Genomic DNA, 22,132 nt, shown 5'->3' on the forward strand with positions numbered 1-22,132 from the left:
TCAGAGGCAGAGCCTGTACCAAATGTGGAAGCCCTTTCTTCTTCATAGATCTCCTGAGAGTAGTGGCAGCGGCCAAGAGCAGGTAAAATAGACTGTCACAATGTCTAATCATAACTGGACACTGACCACTACTACCACAACCCCATCAGTAACTCTCACCTTGGTGCATAGCTTAGCTAGTCCTCCATCTGAATTGGTTCCTTTCTTTTTCATTTAGAAGTAGAACATGATGCAGGAGCCTAACCAGTCCTTTGTGGCTGAATTCATCCTTTTGGGCTTCTCCTTCAACCCTAGGACCACTCCTCTGCTCTTCTCAGCCTTCCTGATGACCTACCTGCTGATTATTCTGGGCAATGGATTAATTACCATCCTCATCTGCCTGGATTCACGCCTCCACACACCTATGTACTTCTTTATTGGCATCCTTTCCATATTGGATCTGGGGTATACCACTACAACTGTGCCTCAGATGTTGGCACATCTAGTTAGCCAGAAGAAGACCATCTCTTTTGCCAGATGTGTGGCCCAAATGTACATTTTCTTGGTGCTAGGCATCACAGAGTCATGGCTCTTTGCCATCATGTCTATAGACAGGTACATGGCCATCTGCCACCCCCTCAGGTACAAGGTAATCATGAGCCCATGGTTATGTGGAATAATGGTTATATTCTGTGGACTCTGGGGTGTCATCTCTGCTCTTGTCTACACTGTTTTTGCCATGCGTCTGCCATACTGTGGCTCCAACAAGATCAACCACTTCTTCTGTGAAGTCCCTGCAGTCTTAAAGCTGGCTTGTGCTGACACCTCAGTCAATGACCGGGTAGACTTCATTCTTGGCTTTAGTGTCATCCTGGTCCCACTCTCCCTCATCCTTTTCATTTATGTCAACATCTTCATTGCCATCTTGAGGATCCGTTCAGCCCAGGGCCGACTGAAGGCCTTCTCCACTTGTGCCTCCCACATCACCGTGGTCACCATGTTCTGTGTGCCAGCCATGGTCATGTACATGAAACCTGGCTCTGAAGCTTCCCTGGAAGAGGACAAGAAGTTAGCCCTGTTCTACAATGTTATCTCTGCTTTCCTCAACCCTATCATCTACAGCCTCCGGAACAAGGACATACAGAGGGCTTTCCTCAAGGTGACAGGCTGGGGCAGGGCCTTCCAGGGAAGGATAGCTGGGGAACAGAGAAACAAGACTCATGATGGACAGTCAATGCCCTAAACACTCATTTGCATGACCCAACGGCACCATGATACACACAGCCCTGGTCCCAAATCTCAACTCTATACAGCGCATAGCAGACAGCTCATGATTAACAGACTGGTCACTGTGAAATATCTTCCAAATACATCAATCTTTCAGCTTCCTTTTGTTTTAGAGTCTCAGCAGGTAACAAAAGAAGGGGTATCCTAAGGGGTATCATAAACCATTAAAGTTTTTTATTGAGCCAAAAAGAATGGGCTTTGAGGTATGCCCTGTGGCTGAATCTTGAGAAAGTTTCATTACCCTTTGGAAACTGCACACATGGTGTTAGGTTAACTGGATGGAAGGGCAAAGGCCCTGACATTGGAGGACTCCTGGCCCTGGGAGGAGCAATAAAGTGATTGTCATTGCAGTGACTTGGGATGTGGTGTACTTGTTTTGGACATACAGATTAGAGACAAGTAGGGATGGCTGGAGGCTAACTGCATTTGGCTCCACTACCCTCCCCCTGAGACTCCTCTCAGATCACTTGGTTCCTCCTTCTCTCCTTAGAGGTAAACTGGACTTCTGTCTTTGCTTTGACTGGGCCCCCTCTTTCCCATTTCAGGGCTCCACCTATGTTCTTTGTTCTCTCCTCACCCTTAACTCCACCCCGCCTCAATCCTACCGCATTATGCTGTACCTCTTTCTCATAACAAAGGCATGTGGTTCAACATATGAATTCTCTGCTGGATAGCAACTTCCATGCCACAAGACCATGATTATTCAGGATCCAGCCCCGTGCTGCCCACAAACTGGTCTTCAACAGGTATTTCTTGAACGAAGGAATAGACACTTTACAGGAAAAGCCAGAGAGGGAAGATGAAGCCAGTAAGCAGTAGGCTTATTGAATTAAGACTAGCAAAATGTAGAAAACGGTAGCAGGTACAAAAAGGGGGTATATAAAAAGGAGTAAATGTTGTTCAGCTATAATCACATGGAAAAAAGTCTGCTTTTATTATTAATAAACATAAATGGAATCAGTGAGATATCATTTTTCAACTATCAAACTAGCAAAAAAGGAAAAACGGTGATACTCAATGCTGGGAAGGATGGAGTAAGACTGACACCCACATTCCTTGCTGAAAAGATTATCCTTGGTTCTACTTTTCTAGAGCAGTGCTTTCCACATAGTAGGTACTCAATAAATCTATCATGTGGAGAGTATAATACTAATAATCATGGCTCTATGCATTAAACATTTTTATACCAATACAGTTGTACAAATTTTACATATATTAATTCATTTAATAAAAATACATATCATGAACCTTTACAATACTTATATGCTTGAGTCCAGAAATTTCACTTCTAGCACTTTGTCCTAAGAATAAAATCAGAAATGCATACCAAGTTTTATCTACAAATATGTTCATCAGAGAACTATTAGAAGCAGCTATAAATATGATATATCAACTCTACTAAATGCTTGCTATGCAACCAATACCATATATCATGTTTTCAAGCAATATTTAGTTACATTGAAAAGTGTGATATTGGGGTGCCTGGGTGGCTTAGTCGGTTAAGTGTCCAACTTCAGCTCAGATCATGATCTCACAGGTCATGAGTTTGAGCCCCACATCAGACTCTGCGCTGACAAGCTCAGAGCCTGGAGCTTGCTTCGGATTCTGTGTCTCCTTCTCTCTCTAACCCTCTTCCACTCACACTCTGTCTCTGTCTCTCTCAAAAATAAATAAACATTAAAAAAAGAGAATAATATGATATAATGTTTGGCAGAAAAAATCAAGTTATAAAGTTACATATATAAAGTTAATCCAAGTTTTATAAAATATTCTTACATTCATTTATAAAACCCTGAATGGATATATGTTAACATGTTAACATGAGATATCCCCCAGTAGTAAGATAATAAGTGATTTTTTATTTTATTTCTTGCCTCCTCTACTTTCTAAAATTTCTACAATCTGTATATATTATCATTACAGGGGAAAGAAATTAAGATTACTTAAGTAATACTTATCCTGTCAGAGAAAAGAAAGTTAGCTATGATGCTGGCTGCATTCATTCATTCATCAAACGTTCATTGATGCTAACTGTCTGGCAAGCTCAATGCTGGGCCCTGTGAGTGTAGGCATGATAACCTAAGTCCCAGTTTAGTGGTGAGAGACAAGTATAAGACAAGGATGCCATCAGGTACTAACTGTGCTTCTGGAAACATGTTCAAAGCTCTGAGAAGTGATGAGGCCATATTTTTACTGGAAGCTGGAAGCATGAGTAGAAACTTGATAAATAGAAAGAGAGCAGAGAGCAGGGGCAGAGGATCCCAGAGAGAGGAGACAGGGTACTAAAAGCCTAGAGGCATGGAGGTTGTGAAGAATGGGCAGGATGGCTGGGACCCAGGCCCAGGCAGGGAAGAGATGACAGACAGGGCCCAGCATGCTATGGTAAAGAGCTTCAGGTTCCCCTTCTAGACAGGTATTTACCAAGGACTGTTACCTGGAACTTTGATCCTGTGAAACATTCTGTGATGAAAAAATTTCTTGCCCAAATAGCCTCAAGACACTGATCTCTTCTTCATGCTTCTCAATACACAATATAGAAGATAAAGACTCTGGGAAGACCAATAGTGATAAACAAATATATAAATGAGCAATTAAAACCAAGGCAAACACCTATGCTAATTCTACTTAACACAATATTTACCAAACTTGTTGGATCACAAAGCTTTTTCTTCCTGGAACATTTATTAGTCAAAGAAATTAGAATTTTCTTAAAATGAACTTTAAAAAGTGCTGTTATATGAATGGATGTATTTGAGGGGGGAAATACAGAAAAATATAAAGCCACTAAAGTATACTGCCAATGTCACCCTTCAGACTTAACTTTCTTAATATCTTTGTGCATTGCTTTATGTCTCTATGCACCATTTGTCACCATTGAGATCACATGTAAATATTATTCTATAGCTTTTCATCATGGCCTATATGTCTCTTACACATGTATTTTCTGTAATTTTATTTCATCGTGCTTCAGTTTCTGTATTTTCTTTTGAACTGCTTTCCAGCTTACCAGTTTTTCTATTCACCTGGATCTAGAGTTCTGTGAAACCTAGGAGTGAATTTTAAATGACAATTACATTTTTAACTCTAAAATTGTAATTTTAGGGGGTATCTGGGTGTCTCTGTCAGTTAAGCGTTCAACTCTTGATTTCAGAGATCAAGCCCTATGTGGAGGCTTCTTGGGATTTTCTGTCTCCCTCTTTCTCTGTCCCTCCTCTGCTCACACTGTCTCCCGCTCTCTCTCTCTCTCTCAAAAATACATAAATAAACATTAAATATATATATATACTTAAATGTTTAATTTTATTCTTTTTTAATTTCTAAGTCTCTGCTGAAATTTCCCACTTTATTATTTAATCAGTTATTTTAAAGTTCATGTCTGAAAAAAAAAAAAGCCAGAAGTCAGACGCTTAATCAACTGAGCCACCCAGGTGCCCCTGTTTCCATGTACTTTGAAATGTGACTGTGAAGCTCCCCGCATTGAGAGGTGGAGACTATTTACACACCTTTGAATCTGGACTGAATTTAGCATTTTGTTTGCCTTGGCTAAGATTGTATGGTGAAAATGACAGTGTGCCTGAAGGATCTTTGGTGTTTTTCAGCTACACTCTTAGAACCCTAACTCTGCCATGGAAATAAGTACATGCTAGCCTTCTGTAGGAAGAGAAATCATGTGAAGCAGAGTCCTATTGCTCTAATGAAGGCCAACCTAGGTCAACGTGTCACCAGCAAGTCCCCAAATGTGAGAACACAGCCAAAATTAACAGAGCTCTTCCACCTGACCCACAGCTGATTACTGCTTCATGAGGAAACCAACAAAGACCAGAAGACTTCCCTAACACAGACTCCCATGTGATGATGGAGCAAGAATGTATTATGATGACCAAAATAAGTCAATCAGAAAAAGAGTAAGATCATATGATTTCACTCATATGTGGAATTTAAGAGGGAAAAAAAACCACAGATGAACATAAGGGAGGGAGAAGTGAGGGAAACAAACCAGAAGAGACTCTTGATGATAGAGAACAAACTATGGGTTGACAGAGGGAGGGGGGAGAGATGGGCTAAATGGGTGATGTTACTAAGGAGAGCATTTGTTGTGATGAGCACTGGGTATGTAAGTAATGAATCACTGGATTTTACTTCTGAACCAATGGTGCATTACATGTTAACTAACTAAAACATAAATTAAAAAAAATAATAAAGTTCATGTCTGATATACTCCAAGATCTAGATGTCCTATAGGTCCATTTCTTATTGTCTCTGTTTTTCTCTTAATTTTGAGTGAGTTCTTATCTTTTTGTGTGTCTTGTAATTTTTTATTGAATTGCAGACACTAAGTATAAAAAAGACTTGTAATAATCATTTGAGGCTCTGGATGAGGCTGTATCGGTTATTCAGGAGTTGATCTGACTCAAAGCTGAGCTTCAGTCTTTGTATTTATTGGTATATAAATATAGGTATGGTATGGTATGGTATATAGGTATATATTTATTGGTAAAGTCTGATGGACTTTACCCGCACTCCCCTGGGAGTCCCAAACTAAAAGCCTCTGATGTTTGCCAGGGCTGTCCTCCTTAGATGCTCTTAGGTCCAATTTTTGTCCTTTTACTGCCTGAGCTCAGCTTCTATATCTGTTTGTCCTTTTCTCACAGAACATCATGATCTCCTATGACATGAAGATGATAGCATTAGAGGGGATGACTAACTATCCTCTCATTTTTGCTATATTCTTCTAAGCAGGGATATAATGATCATCTCTGTACATAGATCCTTAGCTGACTTTTTAATTTTTATTTTTTTAGTGAGTATCTTATTTTGGACTGGAATAGGTTTCCACTTGTGTTTACTCCTAGTAGTTTTATGGTTTCAGGTCTTATGTTCAAATCTTTGATCCATTTTGAGCCTTTTCATTTTTTTTAATGTTTTTAAAAGTTTTTATTTAAATTCCAGTTAGTTAAGGTGCATTCATTTCCCTCTCTGGGAAAAATAAAAAGCTCTGATTTGTTGTGTTTCCCAATTTCTTTGGTGTAAATGCTTCTACCATGACCAATTTCAAGCTACCAATGTGATATCGCTGAACAGAGTTGGAAAGAAGTGAGGGTGTCATGTTAAGCAAAATAAGTCAGGTGGAGAAGGACAGATACCATATGTTTGCACTCATAGGTCTAACAGGAGAAACCTAATGAAGGACCATGGGGAGGGGAAGGGGGAAAGAGAGTTGGGAAGAGAGAGGGATGCAAAACCTGAGAGACTATTGAATACTGAAAACGAACTGAGGGTTGAAGGGGGAGGGGAAGGGGGAAGGGAGGTGGTGGTAATGGAGGAGGGCACTTGTGGGGAAGAGCACTGGGCGTTATATGGAAACCAATTTGACAGTAAACTATTATTTAAAAAATAATAAACTATTAAAAATAAAATAAAATAAAATTCTGTATCAAAAAAATAAAATCATTAAAATTAAAAAAAGAAAGAAGTGAACACAGTTGGCTCTCATGAGCCACTGAGTCAGCTCCAGAATGCCACTAAACCATGTCACTCTCTCTTTTTTAAATTGTTATTTATTTTTGAGAGACAGTGGGAGGACGGGGAAGAAAGAGAGAGGGAGACAGAGGTTTGGAAGTAGGCTCTGTGCTGACTGACAGCAGAGAGCCTGATGTGGGGCTTGAACTCACAAACCATGAGATCATGACCTGAGCTGAAGTCAGACACTTAACCAACTGAGTCACTCAGATGCCACTTTTTAATAATAAATTTCAATAGATCTTTGATGCTCTAGGATGTACTATAAACTCTTCGGGCTGGTCTATAAGACTCCCCATGATCTGGCTCTGATAATTTCTTCAGACTCACCACCCTCATCTCCCCATTCCTCTCCAACAGCCACCTTGCTCAAACACTCACTTTGTGCTTTAATCAATGGGGGCAAAGATGGGAAAAGATTTTCCTGGACTCCAGAAAGGAGAGCTAAAAGTGGGTGGGGCAGGCATAGAAATGGGAAAAGGCCAAAGGCAAGTGTGCAATGAGCTCGGCCTTCAGTGGGACATAACAATCACTGGACAGTTGAAACAGCATTACTTATGGAGATCAAGATACCTGACTCCTAGCCCTAGTTCTGTCTGTGTGACTTTGCACAGTTATTTCTATTTCCAGGCCTCAGTTTCCCCACATCTAAAATGGGAGTTTGGGAAAGCAATACCTACGAGCTTTCTAGTTTAGACATTCTTTTTCTATAGGAGACCTAAAAAAAAGTTCAAATAAGACCAACAGAGCAGCTAGAACTTGGGTCCCGATGTTGGCTTCCTGACTGCACTCATATAAGAGCCTCAATTATGGAGGCCTGAGTTAAAGTACCAATTTCCACAACCTTCTTGTAGTTCTAGTTCCCATGAATCTTTGGTGTCCTTTGGGGCATATATAGCCCTTCTCTGCATCCTGATTGCTCACACCTTGCTGAACCTTCCTGTGAGTAATGAGATCCCTCAGGATTGGAAGGCTCCTGAGGTGATAGTGGCATCTATTTGGCTACACCCTTAGGGACTCCTTGGTCCCTGACACATGTGGGCCTCATTAAAACACCAGCCAGGTATCTTTTAGGTTGCTGCTGAGATGCAGCAGCTTCTGGCAAGTGGCTAACATAGGACTCTCTTATAGACCAGTATATGATAATGGAGTTACCCAAGGCAGTTGTGGAACATAGGTGTGGAGGGTGGTGTACTAAGCTTGGTATCAGAGTGGGAGGATAGTTAAAGGGCATTGAGGACAAGCCAGAAGCCTGAGGAAGCTACTTTCACTAGATCCCTGTCAGCCTTAGCTCTGGCACAGTGTCATCTGTACATAGTGCAGGAGCAGCAGGACCCAGTGACACAAGATTCTTGGTGAAAGACACATCTGGGTTATATCCTTTAATACTGTGTAACATCAGGAGAGTTACTCTCTCTGAGTCTCAATTTTCTTTTTTCCTATTAATTTATAATTTTTGAACAACACTTGCTGTGAGAGTGAAATAATATAGTAGTAGTAGCTATGCTTGTTGGAGCACTAACTACACATGGGCACAGTGTTAAGCAATTTCAGTTAATCATCAGAACAACCTTTTTAGATGAGTATATTATGATCACTGGTTTCTAGATGAGGATGTAGACACATAATGTTCAGATAACTTTCCCAAGGTCATTCTGCAAATTAGCGATGGTCAGAGCTAGAACCCAGGTCTGATTCTAGTGCCATGCTCTTAACAATTATCTATCTCATCTGTAAAGTAACTGGTCTGTAGTAAGTGCTTAGTGAAAATGCATTCCATCCCTGCCTCATCCCACGCTTTAAGGCCATTTCAAGCAGTACAGATTAAGACTGGAAAAGAAGCACATTTGAGGAAGATAATACCAAGGGCAGTTCATGCATTATTGAATTCATTTCTCCTATTTTCCACTTAACTTTGTTCATTTCAGCTAATAAATTGCCAAGAAGAGAATTTTGGTTTTGCCAGCAGTGAGTAACCTGGGTAGAAGTCCTCAGAGAAGACCTTGACAGTTTTGAGAGAGAAAGTGATGGAGAAACCATTGAAGTTCATCCTTGCAACAAACTCATTCTTAAGCCATCAGTATAACTTCACAAAGTCATTAATCCAATGTTTATTAACCATTACCCATTCCCTGTGCTAAGGACTGGAGGTAGAAAGGTAAGACATGGCTCTCCAATTAAGGAACTCCACAAACCAGTGTGCTTACCAGCCCGTGTATGGGAAGTAATAGAAACATATCAAAGGTGTTATCATAGACCAGAAGTATGGCGAGAATCACAGGAGAAGTATGGTAGGAATCACGGAACAATGTCATGATTAGGATTTTACCAAGAGGAGGAAACAGAGAAGGGCATTTCAACTGGGGAGTCTTTTTAAAATAGAAATAATGTAAACAACCAATGTTTACTGCTATAGTGTTACATATACCTAAAATAACACTGAATCTTCACAAGAACCTTCAAGGTAAATGTTATTCTTCCAATTTTACAAATGATGAAGTGAAGGTTTAGTGAAGTTAATGACTCTCTCGGTTGTGCTGTTGGTAAGTGGCAGAGTTGGATTCAGACCTAATTTTCTTTAACCCCAGAGCCTCTCCTGCCTCCATGATACACACCGCCTCATGGAAAACAGCTTTGTGAGAACACCTGGAATATTTGGAGGATGGTGAGCAAGTTGGTTTGTCTTCAGCTGGAGTCAGCAAATTTAGCCCGTAAAGGGCCAGATAGTAAATATTTTAGGCTTTGCAGGACACATACAGTCTTTATCACAGCTTCTCAACTCTTGTCATAGGCAAAAGCAGCCACAGACATCAATGAATAATTTTTCAACCATGTTAAAATGTAAAAACCATTCCTAGCTGGAGAGTCATATAAAAGCATGAGGACTGAGCAGAAGCATAGGAAATAAAGATAGGATGCCAGGCAGGTAAGGATCTGATTCCAAAGGGCATTGGGCACCCTGCTAAGGATTTGGGCCTTAGTTCATGGAACACTGGAGGCCTTGAAGGACTTTCAAGCAGAGGAATAGCTTGGCCAGTTCTGCCTTTTTGAACAGTCTCTCTGGTAGTGTTTAGGATGGGAGAGACTAGAACAGGAAAGATCAGGGAAGAAGAAAGATCAGTGGAAATATTCTTTTGGGGTATTTCTTGTCCACATTCTGTCTTGGGTCTTGTGTAGTCCTCCTGTGATTTAAATACAGCTGCTACTTAACAATTTGTTAAGTAGTCTATATTTCCTCTGTTTCATTCTTAGAACATTCTCTCAAAGGAGACAAGAATGAAATTTTGGGGGGGGGGTTTATTTTTTTTATAATAGTTTATTGTCAAATTGGTTTTCATATAACACCCAGTGCTTCTCCCCACAAGTGCCCCCACCATGACCATCACCCCCTCCCTCCTTCCCCCTCCCCTTTCAGTCCATGGTTTGTCTTCAGTATTCAGTAGTCTCCCGTGATCTGTGTCCCTCACTCTTCCCCGCTCTCTTTCCCCCTTCCTCTCCCCATGGTCCCCTGCCAGGTCTCTCCTGTTAGACCTATGAATTTTAAACAGGAAAACATAAAGATTTAAAGCAGGCGTCATAACAATATTCTTCCTTTAGCTTCTAGCCTGCCCTTTTTCTCAGGCTCCCCATCTCCTTCCTGAATGGACCCAATATGGGCTCTGCTCAGGATGTGGGAGAGTAACCCCTCCTGGGTACCAAGGATAACCCCCAAGGGAGGGCCATTTCTGCAAAAAAAAGACAAAACAGTAAAAATTTTAAATTATCCTTTAGAATTTCACACTACAGTTGACTAATACTGCATTCCCACTTTCTTTAAGGCTTTCTTTGTTCTCATCATTACCATATTTCTTTGCTTTGACTCCAGATTGTGTTATGAGGTTGGGTGCGTAGTGAGAAGTCACACCCTAAAATCATAGATTCTCTGAATCCCTGTGTCACTAAGCTTTAGAACCTTATGATGTCTGTGGTAAAAGGGACTTTTAAAGTTGTACATTCTGACTTCACTTCCAAAATAGTGATAGTGCCGCGGAATGATGTGGGTTTATAATTATGCTTGAACACTTCTGAAAATGGAGCACTTGCCAGTTCACTGCCAGCACTACCACCCCACCAGCAGAATGTGTCATTACTGGGCAGATCAATCACCAGAGGTTTGTTTTTGGTTTTGCTTTTGTAAACTGAACTTAAACTCCCACCCCACACCACCCCCACAACTTTCACCAATTATTTCTAATTTTTTGCTCTGGGGAACACATAACACACATTTTCACCTTTCTCTGTATGACATCTTTTAGACTCTTTGGTAAGGTCTCCATAGTTCCTCATAAGTCTCCAAGCTAAGCTTTCTCAGTATCTTCCACTCTTCCCTAAATAACATGGTTTCATGGGTCCTTTACTCATAAGCTCTTTTCTCTGTATAGATAAGCTAGGTTACCATTTTTCCCTTTTAAATTCCAGATCCAAATACTAAAAACTTCTGGGCAGCACTTGGGCTCTGTGTAGTTAATAGCAGGTATTGACTTTATGCTCTTGTGGGGTGGCTGTAAATGATGTCTGTAAATGGTCTAGGCCAGTTCCTGTTCAGAAATATGTTGAGAGCTATGTAAGTCCAAGGGAATGAGGATTCCCTTGAGCTCAGCACAATGGCTAGCTTTGTAGGCAGCATAGTTCAGCACTAAATATAGTTCCACCATGAGTAGTACCAGTGGCTTGCCCCTTCAGAGGCTCAGCTTGGATTCAGTCCATCCGTTTATCCAATGTTTATAATGCTTACTCCATGCCAGGCATGATTCTAGAAACTGATGGTACACAATAATTAGGAAGATAAAAAAAACCCCATATTCTATGAAGAAAGAAAACAGGAAATGAAGATATTTCGGTTTTAAGCAGGATGGTCAGAAAAGACTCAAGTTTTCCCTGGAAAGATGGACAGTTGAGCAAATACTTGGAGATGATGGAGTAAAGATTTCTGGGGAAGGAGAATTTCTAGCAGTGAGAACAGTAAGTGCCAAAGCTCTGAGGTAGAAGCATGCCTTGGATGAGGAGCAGCAAGAGGCTGGGTGGCTGGGCAGATGGAGTGAAAGAAGCAGTTTTATAGGGGAGTGGAAGTTTGACTTTAGAAAAATGTTTATTTGAACATGTCTCTTAGATACCAGAATGAAGATAGGTGGCAAGTAGGCAACTAGACCAATAAATTAAGAAAAGACATCTAGGATGGAGATATATTTCAGATTTACCAGCATACACTAGTATTTAAAGCCTAGGTCATATCTGCAAATCAGAGCGAGAATTTATTATTCAAATCTCACTAGTCGCCATTCTTTTTTTTTTCATATAGTTTATTGTCAAATTGGTTTCCGTAAAACACCCAGTGGTCTTCCCCACAAGTGCCCTCCTCCATGACCATTACCCTTCTCCCCCTCCCCCTCTCCTTCAGCCCTCAGTTCGTTTTCAGTATTCAAGAGTCTCTCATGATTTGCCTCCCTCCCTCTCCCTAACTCTTTTCCCCCTTCCCCTCCCTATGGTCCTCTATTGCATTGTCTGTCCAACAGGAGTATCAATATTATTTTTTCTCATTCATCTGAGCCTGAGTCTTGCCCGTGGCTTTATATGACATTGTATTAACCCAAATGGACAGATCTCAGCCTTTCCAGTACCAGTAAAAAATATCTCAGATACTGAAATCATGATTCAAGGTTTTAGCGTTCTCTATGAGAAAACCTGACCATTTGCAATTCTATGTGATATACACTCTCTGCCCCCTACAAGTGTGATTACATAGGTCATTTTTCTCTCCCAATGTCATCTAAAGTGGACCTATTTTGTGCTTGGTGATCTGCCAAAAGCTGCATGAAATCTGATGGTGTGAGAGACACATTTCAACTTAATGTTGTTGGAAGAGCATGGGACTTGGGGTTTGAGTCCTACTCTCTGTCTGACCTTGAATGGCTGGTTGTATGAAATGAGAATAGTGACATTGACCTTGGTGAGTTGAGGTGATAATCTAATGAAATTACATTTATTAAAACACTTTTATAGATTGCCATTCTATAAATAACCATTTCCTTCTTTAGGGTCTGGAAAAGGTGTACAGCCAGCTGTCCATGCTCTGTTGCAGTCACGTAGGGACTAGCAGAAAAATTAAAAGAAAAGGACTGGTCAGTAACATGCTCTGTCATCCAGGCCTGCCCAGGTAGGATCAAGGACTGAGTCCAGGTCAAATTGAAGACCAATCCCACCCATCACCCAACTTTCTCCTGGGAGAAACATGGCCTTGGAGGAGTCTTTATTAGTTTTTAAGAAAAGCTTCCAGACACATAGGCACCTAATTCCCAGGTAAATATGCTTCATTTTCTTGAGAAATACCAGTGGCACAAAAGGTTTCTCTAGGTTTTAGTTCTTGAGTCTCTGGCCATCTTTACTTTTCAGTTTGTTATTTTATAATTATAATCACAATTACAGTGATTAAGTGATTACAGTGATTACACTGTAGGAAGGTGGGGGTATAAAACAGGATATACATGCCTGGAAAATGGAGACAAAAGAGGAATAAAACTTCCTGGGGAAAGATTTCTCTTCCCCAAAAAGTTTATTTGAAAGTCTCTTTTTTCCTGAAAACTTATGGCATGTGGGTTTCGAAGGCACAGCAGCAGAGAGGAAGAAGGCAAAGAGAAGAAGCTAGGGCTTGTTTGTTTCCCATCTACACTGTCCTTTACAACACCTCTTAGTCTTGATATTTGAAAGAATAACTTTAAGAACTACAGAGGCCTCTAGAACTTTTTGGCTTACTGTAAAACATTTTTAATTTTTCTAGCCTCTTTACTTTGGTTTATGGTGTGTGTGTGTGTGTGTGTGTGTGTGTGTGTGTTCTTCAAAATAAGACTTCAGCTGGTACAATTGCTTCCATTGCACCCTTGGAATTTTATCAAGGCTAGTTAGTTAGACAAACCGTTTCATATTTATAGAATCTCTACTAAGTACCTGGAACAACATTAGGCCAGTTTGAACAGAATGTTCCGTGGTTGTGGAAGTGTGTATCTTGGTTCAATTATTTAGCTCTGAGATGACTTTGGTCTCCGCATCTGTGGATCTCATGTGGTGTCCTCCCATTGAGTCTGCAAGGGATTAAGGAGTATGTTCTCTTCTTTCCTCAGAAAGAAGACTATGCATGGCCATGTCTGGAGAAACAAGAGCTCTATAACTGAGTTTATCCTCCTGGGCTTCTCCAGAAATCCCAGGACCAACTGGATCCTTTTCTTCCTCTTCCTCTTTCTTTACTTATTTACAGTCCTGGGCAATGGGCTCATTGTTACCTTGATCAGAGTAGATGTGCGCCTCCACACCCCTATGTACTTCTTCCTCAGCATCCTCTCTGTACTGGATCTCAGCTATGCCACCACCACAGTGCCCCAGATGTTGATCCATCTAGTAAGCAAGAATAAGACCATATCCTATGTTGGGTGTGTGGTCCAGATGTATGTTTTCCTAACCTTGGGAATCACTGAGACCTGGATTTTTGCAGCCATGGCCTATGACAGATATGTTGCCATATGCTATCCACTCCACTATGGGGTCAAGATGAGCCAAACCCTGTGTGTAGTCCTGGTAGTCAGCTCTGTCCTTTGTGGTCTCACCTGTGCCCTTATCTACACTGTCTTTGCAATGAGTCTGCCCTACTGTGGCCCCAATGAGATCAACCACTTCTTTTGTGAAATCCCTGCTGTCTTGAAGTTGGCTTGTGCAGATACATCTCTCAATGACCAAGTGGACTTTATCTTGGGTTTCATCTTGCTCCTGATCCCATTATCCCTCATCCTGGTCTCATATGTTTGCATTTTCATGGCTATTCTAAAGATTCACTCCACTCAGGGACGAATCAAAGCCTTCTCCACCTGTGCCTCACACATCACTGTGGTCACTATGTTTTGTATTCCATGCATGGTCATGTATATGAGGCCTGGCTCTGAAGCCTCCCCAGAAAATGACAAGAAGTTGGCCCTGTTCTACAACGTCATTTCTGCCTTTCTTAACCCCATCATCTACAGCCTCCGGAACAAAGATGTGAAGAGGGCTTTCCTCAAGTTAATTGGAATGAGTGAGGATGCTCAATAAGCTATAGACTAGGATAGACTGCAGTTTTTCTCTTCTCTGTCTATCCCATCCATACTTCCACTGGTCATTGGACTGGATGAGGAGCCCAGGATGAAGGAAATATCTAGATGAAAAAAATACTTTTGCATTAATTTGGCCACTGGAAACAGGTAAAGACTCAGAGAATTGTGTTCAGGCTTAAATATATCATTGATCTTCTTTGGCTTTGGAAGAATCACCTTACTTATCTGGGATTTAATTTCTGAATCTGTAAAATGTGTATAATATTTATTGTGCTTAAGTAATAATAACTGACTTTAATGTCACTGTGTGCTTTATATGTCCTTATTATTTTAATTCTTATAACAACTATAGAGATAGGTGTTATTATCCTCTTCATACGGATAAAGAAACTGAGGCACAAGAAGATTAAGTAAGTTGTCAAATGCCACCCAGCTAAAAAGTAATACAACTGAGATTTGAACCTAGGTAATATGGCTCTAGAGCCAGGCTCTTATCTATTATATTATGCCATTTCTCAAGTTGTTAATAGAGACTTTTGAGGCTCAGCTAAGATAATAGACGAGATAGTATTGAGGAAAATTTAAAACACTTAAGATCGTTATTCAAAGTCACAACTACAAGGTCAGACCCATGAAGTCTAGAGCTCCATTGGATACTTATGTCTTCCTCACCAGCACTGTGTAGCCTAAGCAAATAGCATTGTGCTATGAACTATTAACTTCTCAGTAAATGTTTGTTGAGTGATTTTTCTGAGTCTCACCTCTACCCTCAGTCTGAAAACTCCCCAATTTTTCTTTTAGCTCCTATTCATTTTCATGGGCCTCTCTCTCTCTCTTTCACTTCATTATACCTACCCCCACATGTGGCTTCCAGAAACCTAGAGTTTTATTCACAAGGAGAGGGTCTTGGTTTCTACAACTAACTTACCTTAAATTTCATTTGCCACCAGAGAGACCGAGGGAATGATGGGAAAAGCCCTGGGCTTTAGTCCTGCCTTAATTTGTTGAGAACTTGGGAAAAACACCAATCTACCTGGAACTCAGTCCCCCCAATCTGTATAATGGAGATAGTGACCACATCTGACTCTGGCTATACCATAATATTATTGTTAAGTTCAAATGGGAACAGACCTTAAAACTTAAATAATTCTATAAATTATCATTAGAGAGTCATTACCTTTAAAGTTAGCTACCTCAAAAAATGTTCATTAAGTTATTAATGGTAGCTTGTATTTCTCAAGTACAAATGTTAAATCAGGCTTATTGTGAGGTCAGGATATATGGGTTAGATAGTCATGATAGTAACTGACTGCATTTACAGTGTCATGCCTTCAACACACACACACACTCATACACACACCAAAATTAGTGAAACGCAATCACAACATCAGCTGCCATATTAACCAGGAACTAAAATATTTCTAATGCTATCAAAGCAAATCAAATTTCTACCAGTCTGAATTCAGACAAATACTAAATTGCCTTCTGAAAGGCAATACAAAATATGAACCTCTTTCAAATCAGGTGCTCTCTACACACCTGTCTAATAGGATTCAATTAATAAAATATTCCAATTACTCTTGGCTGCTTAGAAACAAGTTTTATTTGTAAATCAAGGATCATCTGAATGTTAAGAAAGCCCAAAAGATTACTAAATGCTAAGAGTGTGTTTTGCTCACTAACAACTTTCTCCAGAAGACAGGTTTAGGGGAATTGCCAGCCTACAATGCTCTTAGCATCCCCCAAGCATGAAAGGAATGGGAGCTTTAAGAGTGATATGGAACTGTGAGGAGGGAAGGGTCTGCAGTTCCAGGGTTTCCCCCTGTGAAAGCCACAGCCTCTAAGGAAAGAAGCCCCAGGGAGAAAGGAGCCTTGACTGATGAAAAAAAAATGTTAGCAAGACATGGTGACTGTGTTTCTGGGGGGCTTGTTAGGTAAATTGCTCTGGAGTCATTAGAGGTAGCAAGTAAGGATCATTTACTGGAGCTAACGGGGCTTCCTTCTTCAGGCTCCCAGAGCAGTAGAAACCCATAGCAGGTCCACATAATGCCCCCATATCCTGCTGTGATCCCTCTGCTCCAGCCAGTCCTGGCTCCTCACGTCTTTGCATAGGCTTATCCACCCAGAGAGCTCTCGCCTTCAGGTTTCTTCTTCAGGAATCATCCTACTTTCGGTCCAGATGAAAGCTTTTTCTTCCCCTTTGCCCTACAGAGAAAACTTAGCTGGGAGATATTTTAAAGGGTCTAACCCTTATCTTGGCCTTGAGTCTCTTTGACAACAAGACTACTAACATGTCGTTCAAATAAATTTTCATAAGGCTCAAATGCATGTGGCTTGGAGATTCTTTCTTTCATTCATAATTGGAAACAAAACAAAACAAAACAAAATGAAATCTCAGCAAATTGGAAGTAAAAGGAAATATACTCTCTGTGCCAAGAAACACTTAATAAAAACTTTGCTGTTAACATCAAAGACTAAGTGCATTAAGACTAAGTGCATTCCCCCCAAACCCAGTACCAAAATAAGGATGCTTGCTTTCATCACTCCTATTCAAAATAATACTAAAAGTCCTAGCCAGTGCAATAAGGCAAGAAAAGAGAAGATAAGAAAGGAAGAAGTAAAACTGCCTCTATTTATAGATAACGCCTGGGTGGCTCAGTTGATTAAGTGTCCAACTCTTCATTTTGGCTCAGGTTATGATCTCAGGGATAGAGCCCTGTGTTGGGCTCTGTGCTGACAGCAAAGATCCTGCTTGGGATTCTCTTTCTCCCTGTCTCTCTACCCCTCCTTCCCTCACACATGTGTGATTTCTATCTCAAAATAAATAAGGAATCAATTATATTTCCCTATACTAACAATGAACAATTGGAAACTAAAATTATAGAATATTATTCACCATAGCTTCATGAAAATTAAATACTTTTAGGTATAAATTAACAAAGCATGTGCAGTATCTGTGCTGAACTGTAAAATATTGAATAAAAGAATCAAAGAATAAATAAATGGAGAGACATTTTATGGTCCTGGATTGAAAAACGTAACATAGCAAAGATGCCAACTCTACCTTAAATTATTCTACAATTTAATGCAATTTCTGTCAAAATTCCAGTAAGAGTTTTTGTTAATATGAGCAAGTAAATCTGAAATTTTATATAAAAAGGCAAAGGAACTAGAGTAAAACAATTTTGGGGGAAAAAAGAATAAAGATGGAAGAAACTCTATCCAATTCTAAGACTTGTATAGCTGCTGTAATCAGAAGTATTGGTATTGGTGAAGATAGACACAAATATCAATGAAATAGATTGGAATATTTATTCATATTTAATGAAACTGGAAAAAGTAACTGAATAGAGAAAGGATAGGATCGTGAGGTTTTTTTAAATGTTTATTTATTTAATTTGAGAGTGACAGAGCAAAGGGGCAGGGGAGGGGCAGAGAGAGACAGAGAGAATTCCAAGCAGGTTCCAAACTGTCTGTGTGGAGCCCAACATGGGGCTTGACCTCACAAACTCTGAGATTGTGACCTAAGCCGAAACCAAGAGTCAAAAGCTTAACCAACTGAGCCACCCAGGCACCCCTTGGTAGGATGGTGTTTTGAGTTTGGTGTGTTTGGAGGTTAGTGCTCAAAGGGGAAATCCTTTCACTTGGGAAGAAAATTTTGGTTCTGTTTAATTAGAAGGTGAAATCGCCTCTTGGCTGCTGCTGCGAAACCAACAGGCATAGGGACATGATGGCAGTGAAGCCTGACTGCAGTGCATTTGGGAGAGAATGTAGTGCAGGAAGTGAGGACAGAAAGTGCGCACTACCCTCCCTAGGAGACCTCCTCCAGAGAGGAGCAAAGGAATGGGTGGTAACTGTCAGGAAAATGGGCCACAATAAGGTGATTTTTCTTTAAGATAATATAAAAAAATTAGTGCTTTCTGCCCCTCTGCTCTGTCTCATATAACCACAATACCTTCTTTTTCTTCTCTTCAATAAATATAAAGGGGGAGCTTGGATGTAGAGGGATGAAAGCCAGCTGAGGTTTCCCCTGGATGAGCACAGGCAGTGTTGGACTTACTTCGCTGAATTGCGTTGCACATACTGAAGGAATAATGAAACTTGAAGGGGACTCTTGAAACACCATAATAATACCTAAATGTTCCCCTAACCTCCCTCTGCTCATGGCAGTTGTTACTGAGCAATCATGGAAGTCTTCCATGAGCCTGAAGTTGCTCAGTTTCTGCCTCAATCCAGGGTTATAGGCAGTTGCCACCAGAGTTTGAAAATAAGACGATTCCATTGGCCATCTCTGAGTAGCACAAGTGTTTGACTCCAGTGATGTTGATTTCAAATCAAAGAAGGCAACTTCAGACTTCTAACCTTATGTCATCCAAGAGCCTGTTTCTCTCATCTATGCTGTGGGTGGATTCTGACCACAGTTAGGAGGTGCCTGCTGTGTGTCCTGCACCAGGCAAGAAGCAGATTTGGTGGCTGAGAAGGACACACTGTGGTCCCTCACCACTCTGAGTCTCATTGTGAAAATATATGTTTGAGGGACATGTAGATCAACCATCTGATATATACTGGGGAGCCACATCAACCATAAACTATATGCACATTTTACTACCTCTGTTTCATACTCGGTCATATTTAATCCCTACAGCTACACTACACTGTTATTGCCTCATTTTACTGGTGAGGAAATTGAGACACAGGGTGGCTGCTATCTTGTTCAATACTACACTATTAGTCAGTGGCAGAACCAGGATTTTATCTCAGGCCCTCTGTTCAGGGCTTTGCTCCCATGTGGAATATTTATCAGTTGCTTCATCCTGAGCCTGGTTCTGTGAACGATCTCACACTTGTTGGTATATTCTCTTCCCTGAAAGGAGCCACAGTCTTTGGGGGCCACAGGATGTCAGAGCACAACACAGGCCAGGACACAGCAGAGTATGATGGAGAGAGTGGATCAGGGCCCTGGGGACTGAATTCAGAGAAGAGTTCTTCCCTGCCATCCCCCTTTTCCCCAAACACCTGTGGATTCTTGGTGGCCCATGGAAGCCTTCCTTGCCCTGCATGCTCAGCTCTCACCTCTTGCACTTCTCAATCCATGCACTTACAGTAATTGACACCAACACATCTGTCCCCTTGGACTCCAAGGGAGAGTAAGAAGAAGCCCATGGGGATCTGGAGGATCAAGGGATCTGGGCATGTAGGCTTTGAGTGCCAGTCTGGGGAGGTGAAGTGTGATCGGGGCTCGAGAGGACTGTGATGAGGCCTGGAGAATCCCACAGCACAGAAACTCATTAAGAAGCTACTTTATTTGTCTTCCCTGAGGATCAGGAGCAGATTATGAAAGAGAGAACCAACAAGCCCCCAGCTCATCCCACACTGAGCCCAGTGCCAGGTAAGGAGAAGGGGCAGAAGCAGGGGCCTGAGCCATGCAGTCCACCCCTGGGCATCCTTGCTTGATGCTTCTCACCTGTACCCACCTGTCTCACTGGATGCCTGCTTGCCTCCTTTCCATCCACATCAGGTCCTCCTGGGCATCTGCTTGACTTCCTGACCTCTGTCTGCCTGTGTTCCTTGATTTCTCTCTATACAGTGATCAGTCTCTTTGTTTTGTCTCTCATTCTCCCTCTTTATTTGTCTTCTTGGTGTGCTCCTCAGTTGAGGGGGAGAGAGACAGGAGTAAAAGCTGCTGATATGGAGCTGAAGCAGTTGGCTCTTCATAAAGGATTTAGGATAAGGCCCTGGTAGGAGAGATAAAAGTGGGGATGATGAGTCATAAAAGGTGGGAGCTGGAGGGAAATGTGAGAACTGAGAAGACCTGCAATGCTCTTATGTGGGAAGGGGAGGGAGGTGATTGCTTCCAAACAGGATATGGATATCCTATCATTACTCTTTGGCACAGCCCTAGGCCAGGCCCTGGGATGGCTGGAAAGGAGGCTCACAGTGGGCTTGGAGCCCCCATTAATGAATTTCTGGCCCTCCTTTCCCTTCCCTTTCTATACTCCTCTTTTCCTCAATTCTGAACCATATTCTGGTCACTGAGTATGTAGCAAGGAATGGAGATAGGAAGCCTACTGAGAGCCTATTGCAATAGTCCAGGCATCAGGTATCAGGTCTAGATGGAGCTGGAATGTCAAAGTCTTCAACTTTTCCAGATGAAGTAGACCAGAGACACTCCTGCCCCATCAGCAGGATTGGTTATGGTGCATTTTGACATTTTGTTTGATCCTTCCATGGAGTCAGCAAGTTCACTACCTTCCAGGACAGTTGATTTTATCTGTGGACTGCCCTCCCTAATGTAAGCTGGTTGTAGTATGTTGGATCTTGCCTCTGTGGTATAACTCCCAACTATACCTGTTAAGACCACCCAGGACAAGTCTTACGTGTCTTCCACATGAAAGTCTTTCAGTGAGTTGGCCCCCAGCTTCCAAAATGCCCTTCACCTTTTATTCCACACAGTAAACATACCCAACTACTCCAACTCTTCCTCATATGATGTGGTTTCCAGACCTTTATAACCTATTTCAAAATATCCACACTTCCTTTAAAGTGTGGACCCACCATTGAGAAAGATGCCTTACCTGAGGTCTGGCTACTGCAGACACATTCCATGACACCTTTCATCATCTGTCAGCACCCTTTCTCAATCATGTCACCTCAATGATGACTTTTTAGAATGTTTACTTACACTGATACACCTTCAGTCCTCAATTATTGCCCAGTGAACTGCTGCTCCATCTAAACTGTTGTGGTTGGCTTTTTGAATCTAAGGAAGGGACAGAGGATTTTAGCTCTATGCTATAGCATTTCTTTTCTTGACATTAGCTTCTTGTTCTATCTATTTGAGACCTGAAATTCTATTTTCTTTTTTTAATGCTTATTTTTTATAAGAGTTTATTGTCAAATTGGTTTTCATATAACACCCAGTGCTTCTCCCCACAAGTGCCCCCCCCCATGACCATCATCCCCTTTACCCCTCTCCCTCCCCCTTCAGTTCTCGGTTCATTTTCAGTATTCAATAGTCAGGCGGAGAAGGACAGATACCATATGTTTGCACTCATGGTTCTAACAGGAGAAACCTAACAGAGGACCATAGGGAGGGGAAGGGGGAAAGAAAGATGGGGAAAGAGAGGGACACAAATCATGAGAGGCTATTGAATACTGAAATTCTATTTTCAACCACTGGATCAGACTGTCTTCCTTACCATCTACACGAGAAGCTGTGAAGGAAGAACCCG

At 41.3% G+C, this 22,132-nt stretch overlaps 2 protein-coding genes and 2 long non-coding RNA genes across 4 annotated transcripts in view; 3 read left to right on the top strand and 1 right to left on the bottom strand.

The window, feature by feature from the left end:
* The first annotated feature begins 226 nt into the window (after positions 1-226).
* On the top strand, positions 227-1,222 carry LOC115299715 (olfactory receptor 2A12-like). Its single transcript, XM_029949182.1, has one exon. The coding sequence runs from the start codon at positions 227-229 to the stop codon at positions 1,220-1,222; it is 996 nt and encodes a 331-aa protein (XP_029805042.1).
* Positions 1,223-13,950: 12,728 nt separating this feature from the next.
* Positions 13,951-15,122, top strand: LOC115299258 (olfactory receptor 13-like). The gene has a single exon (XM_029948620.1). It carries the CDS (start codon positions 13,951-13,953, stop codon positions 14,896-14,898), a length of 948 nt encoding a protein of 315 aa, XP_029804480.1. The 3' UTR covers positions 14,899-15,122.
* A 1,835-nt stretch (positions 15,123-16,957) lies between these two features.
* On the bottom strand, positions 16,958-21,636 carry LOC115299261. Its single transcript, XR_003912079.1, has 3 exons — positions 21,583-21,636; positions 20,375-20,635; positions 16,958-17,105 (listed from the first exon to the last, which is right to left on the bottom strand). It is a non-coding gene; the product is annotated as an uncharacterized LOC115299261 (long non-coding RNA).
* LOC115299260 overlaps positions 18,439-22,132 on the top strand; it is a 13,921-nt gene continuing 10,227 nt past the window's right edge. Inside the window, exons 1-2 of the long non-coding RNA XR_003912078.1 lie at positions 18,439-18,515; positions 20,220-20,289. This is a non-coding gene — a long non-coding RNA (uncharacterized LOC115299260). The remainder of the gene's footprint in view (positions 18,516-20,219; positions 20,290-22,132) is intronic.

The sequence above is a fragment of the Suricata suricatta genome, chromosome 8 (assembly GCF_006229205.1).
Source record: "Suricata suricatta isolate VVHF042 chromosome 8, meerkat_22Aug2017_6uvM2_HiC, whole genome shotgun sequence".
In the NCBI taxonomy this organism is placed as follows: domain Eukaryota; kingdom Metazoa; phylum Chordata; class Mammalia; order Carnivora; family Herpestidae; genus Suricata; species Suricata suricatta.

Excerpts from the sequence above, each read along its gene's own strand:
- LOC115299258 (XM_029948620.1), top strand. The coding sequence starts at position 13,951 with ATGCATGGCCATGTCTGGAGAAACAAGAGCTCTATAACTGAGTTTATC.
- LOC115299715 (XM_029949182.1), top strand. The coding sequence starts at position 227 with ATGATGCAGGAGCCTAACCAGTCCTTTGTGGCTGAATTCATCCTTTTG.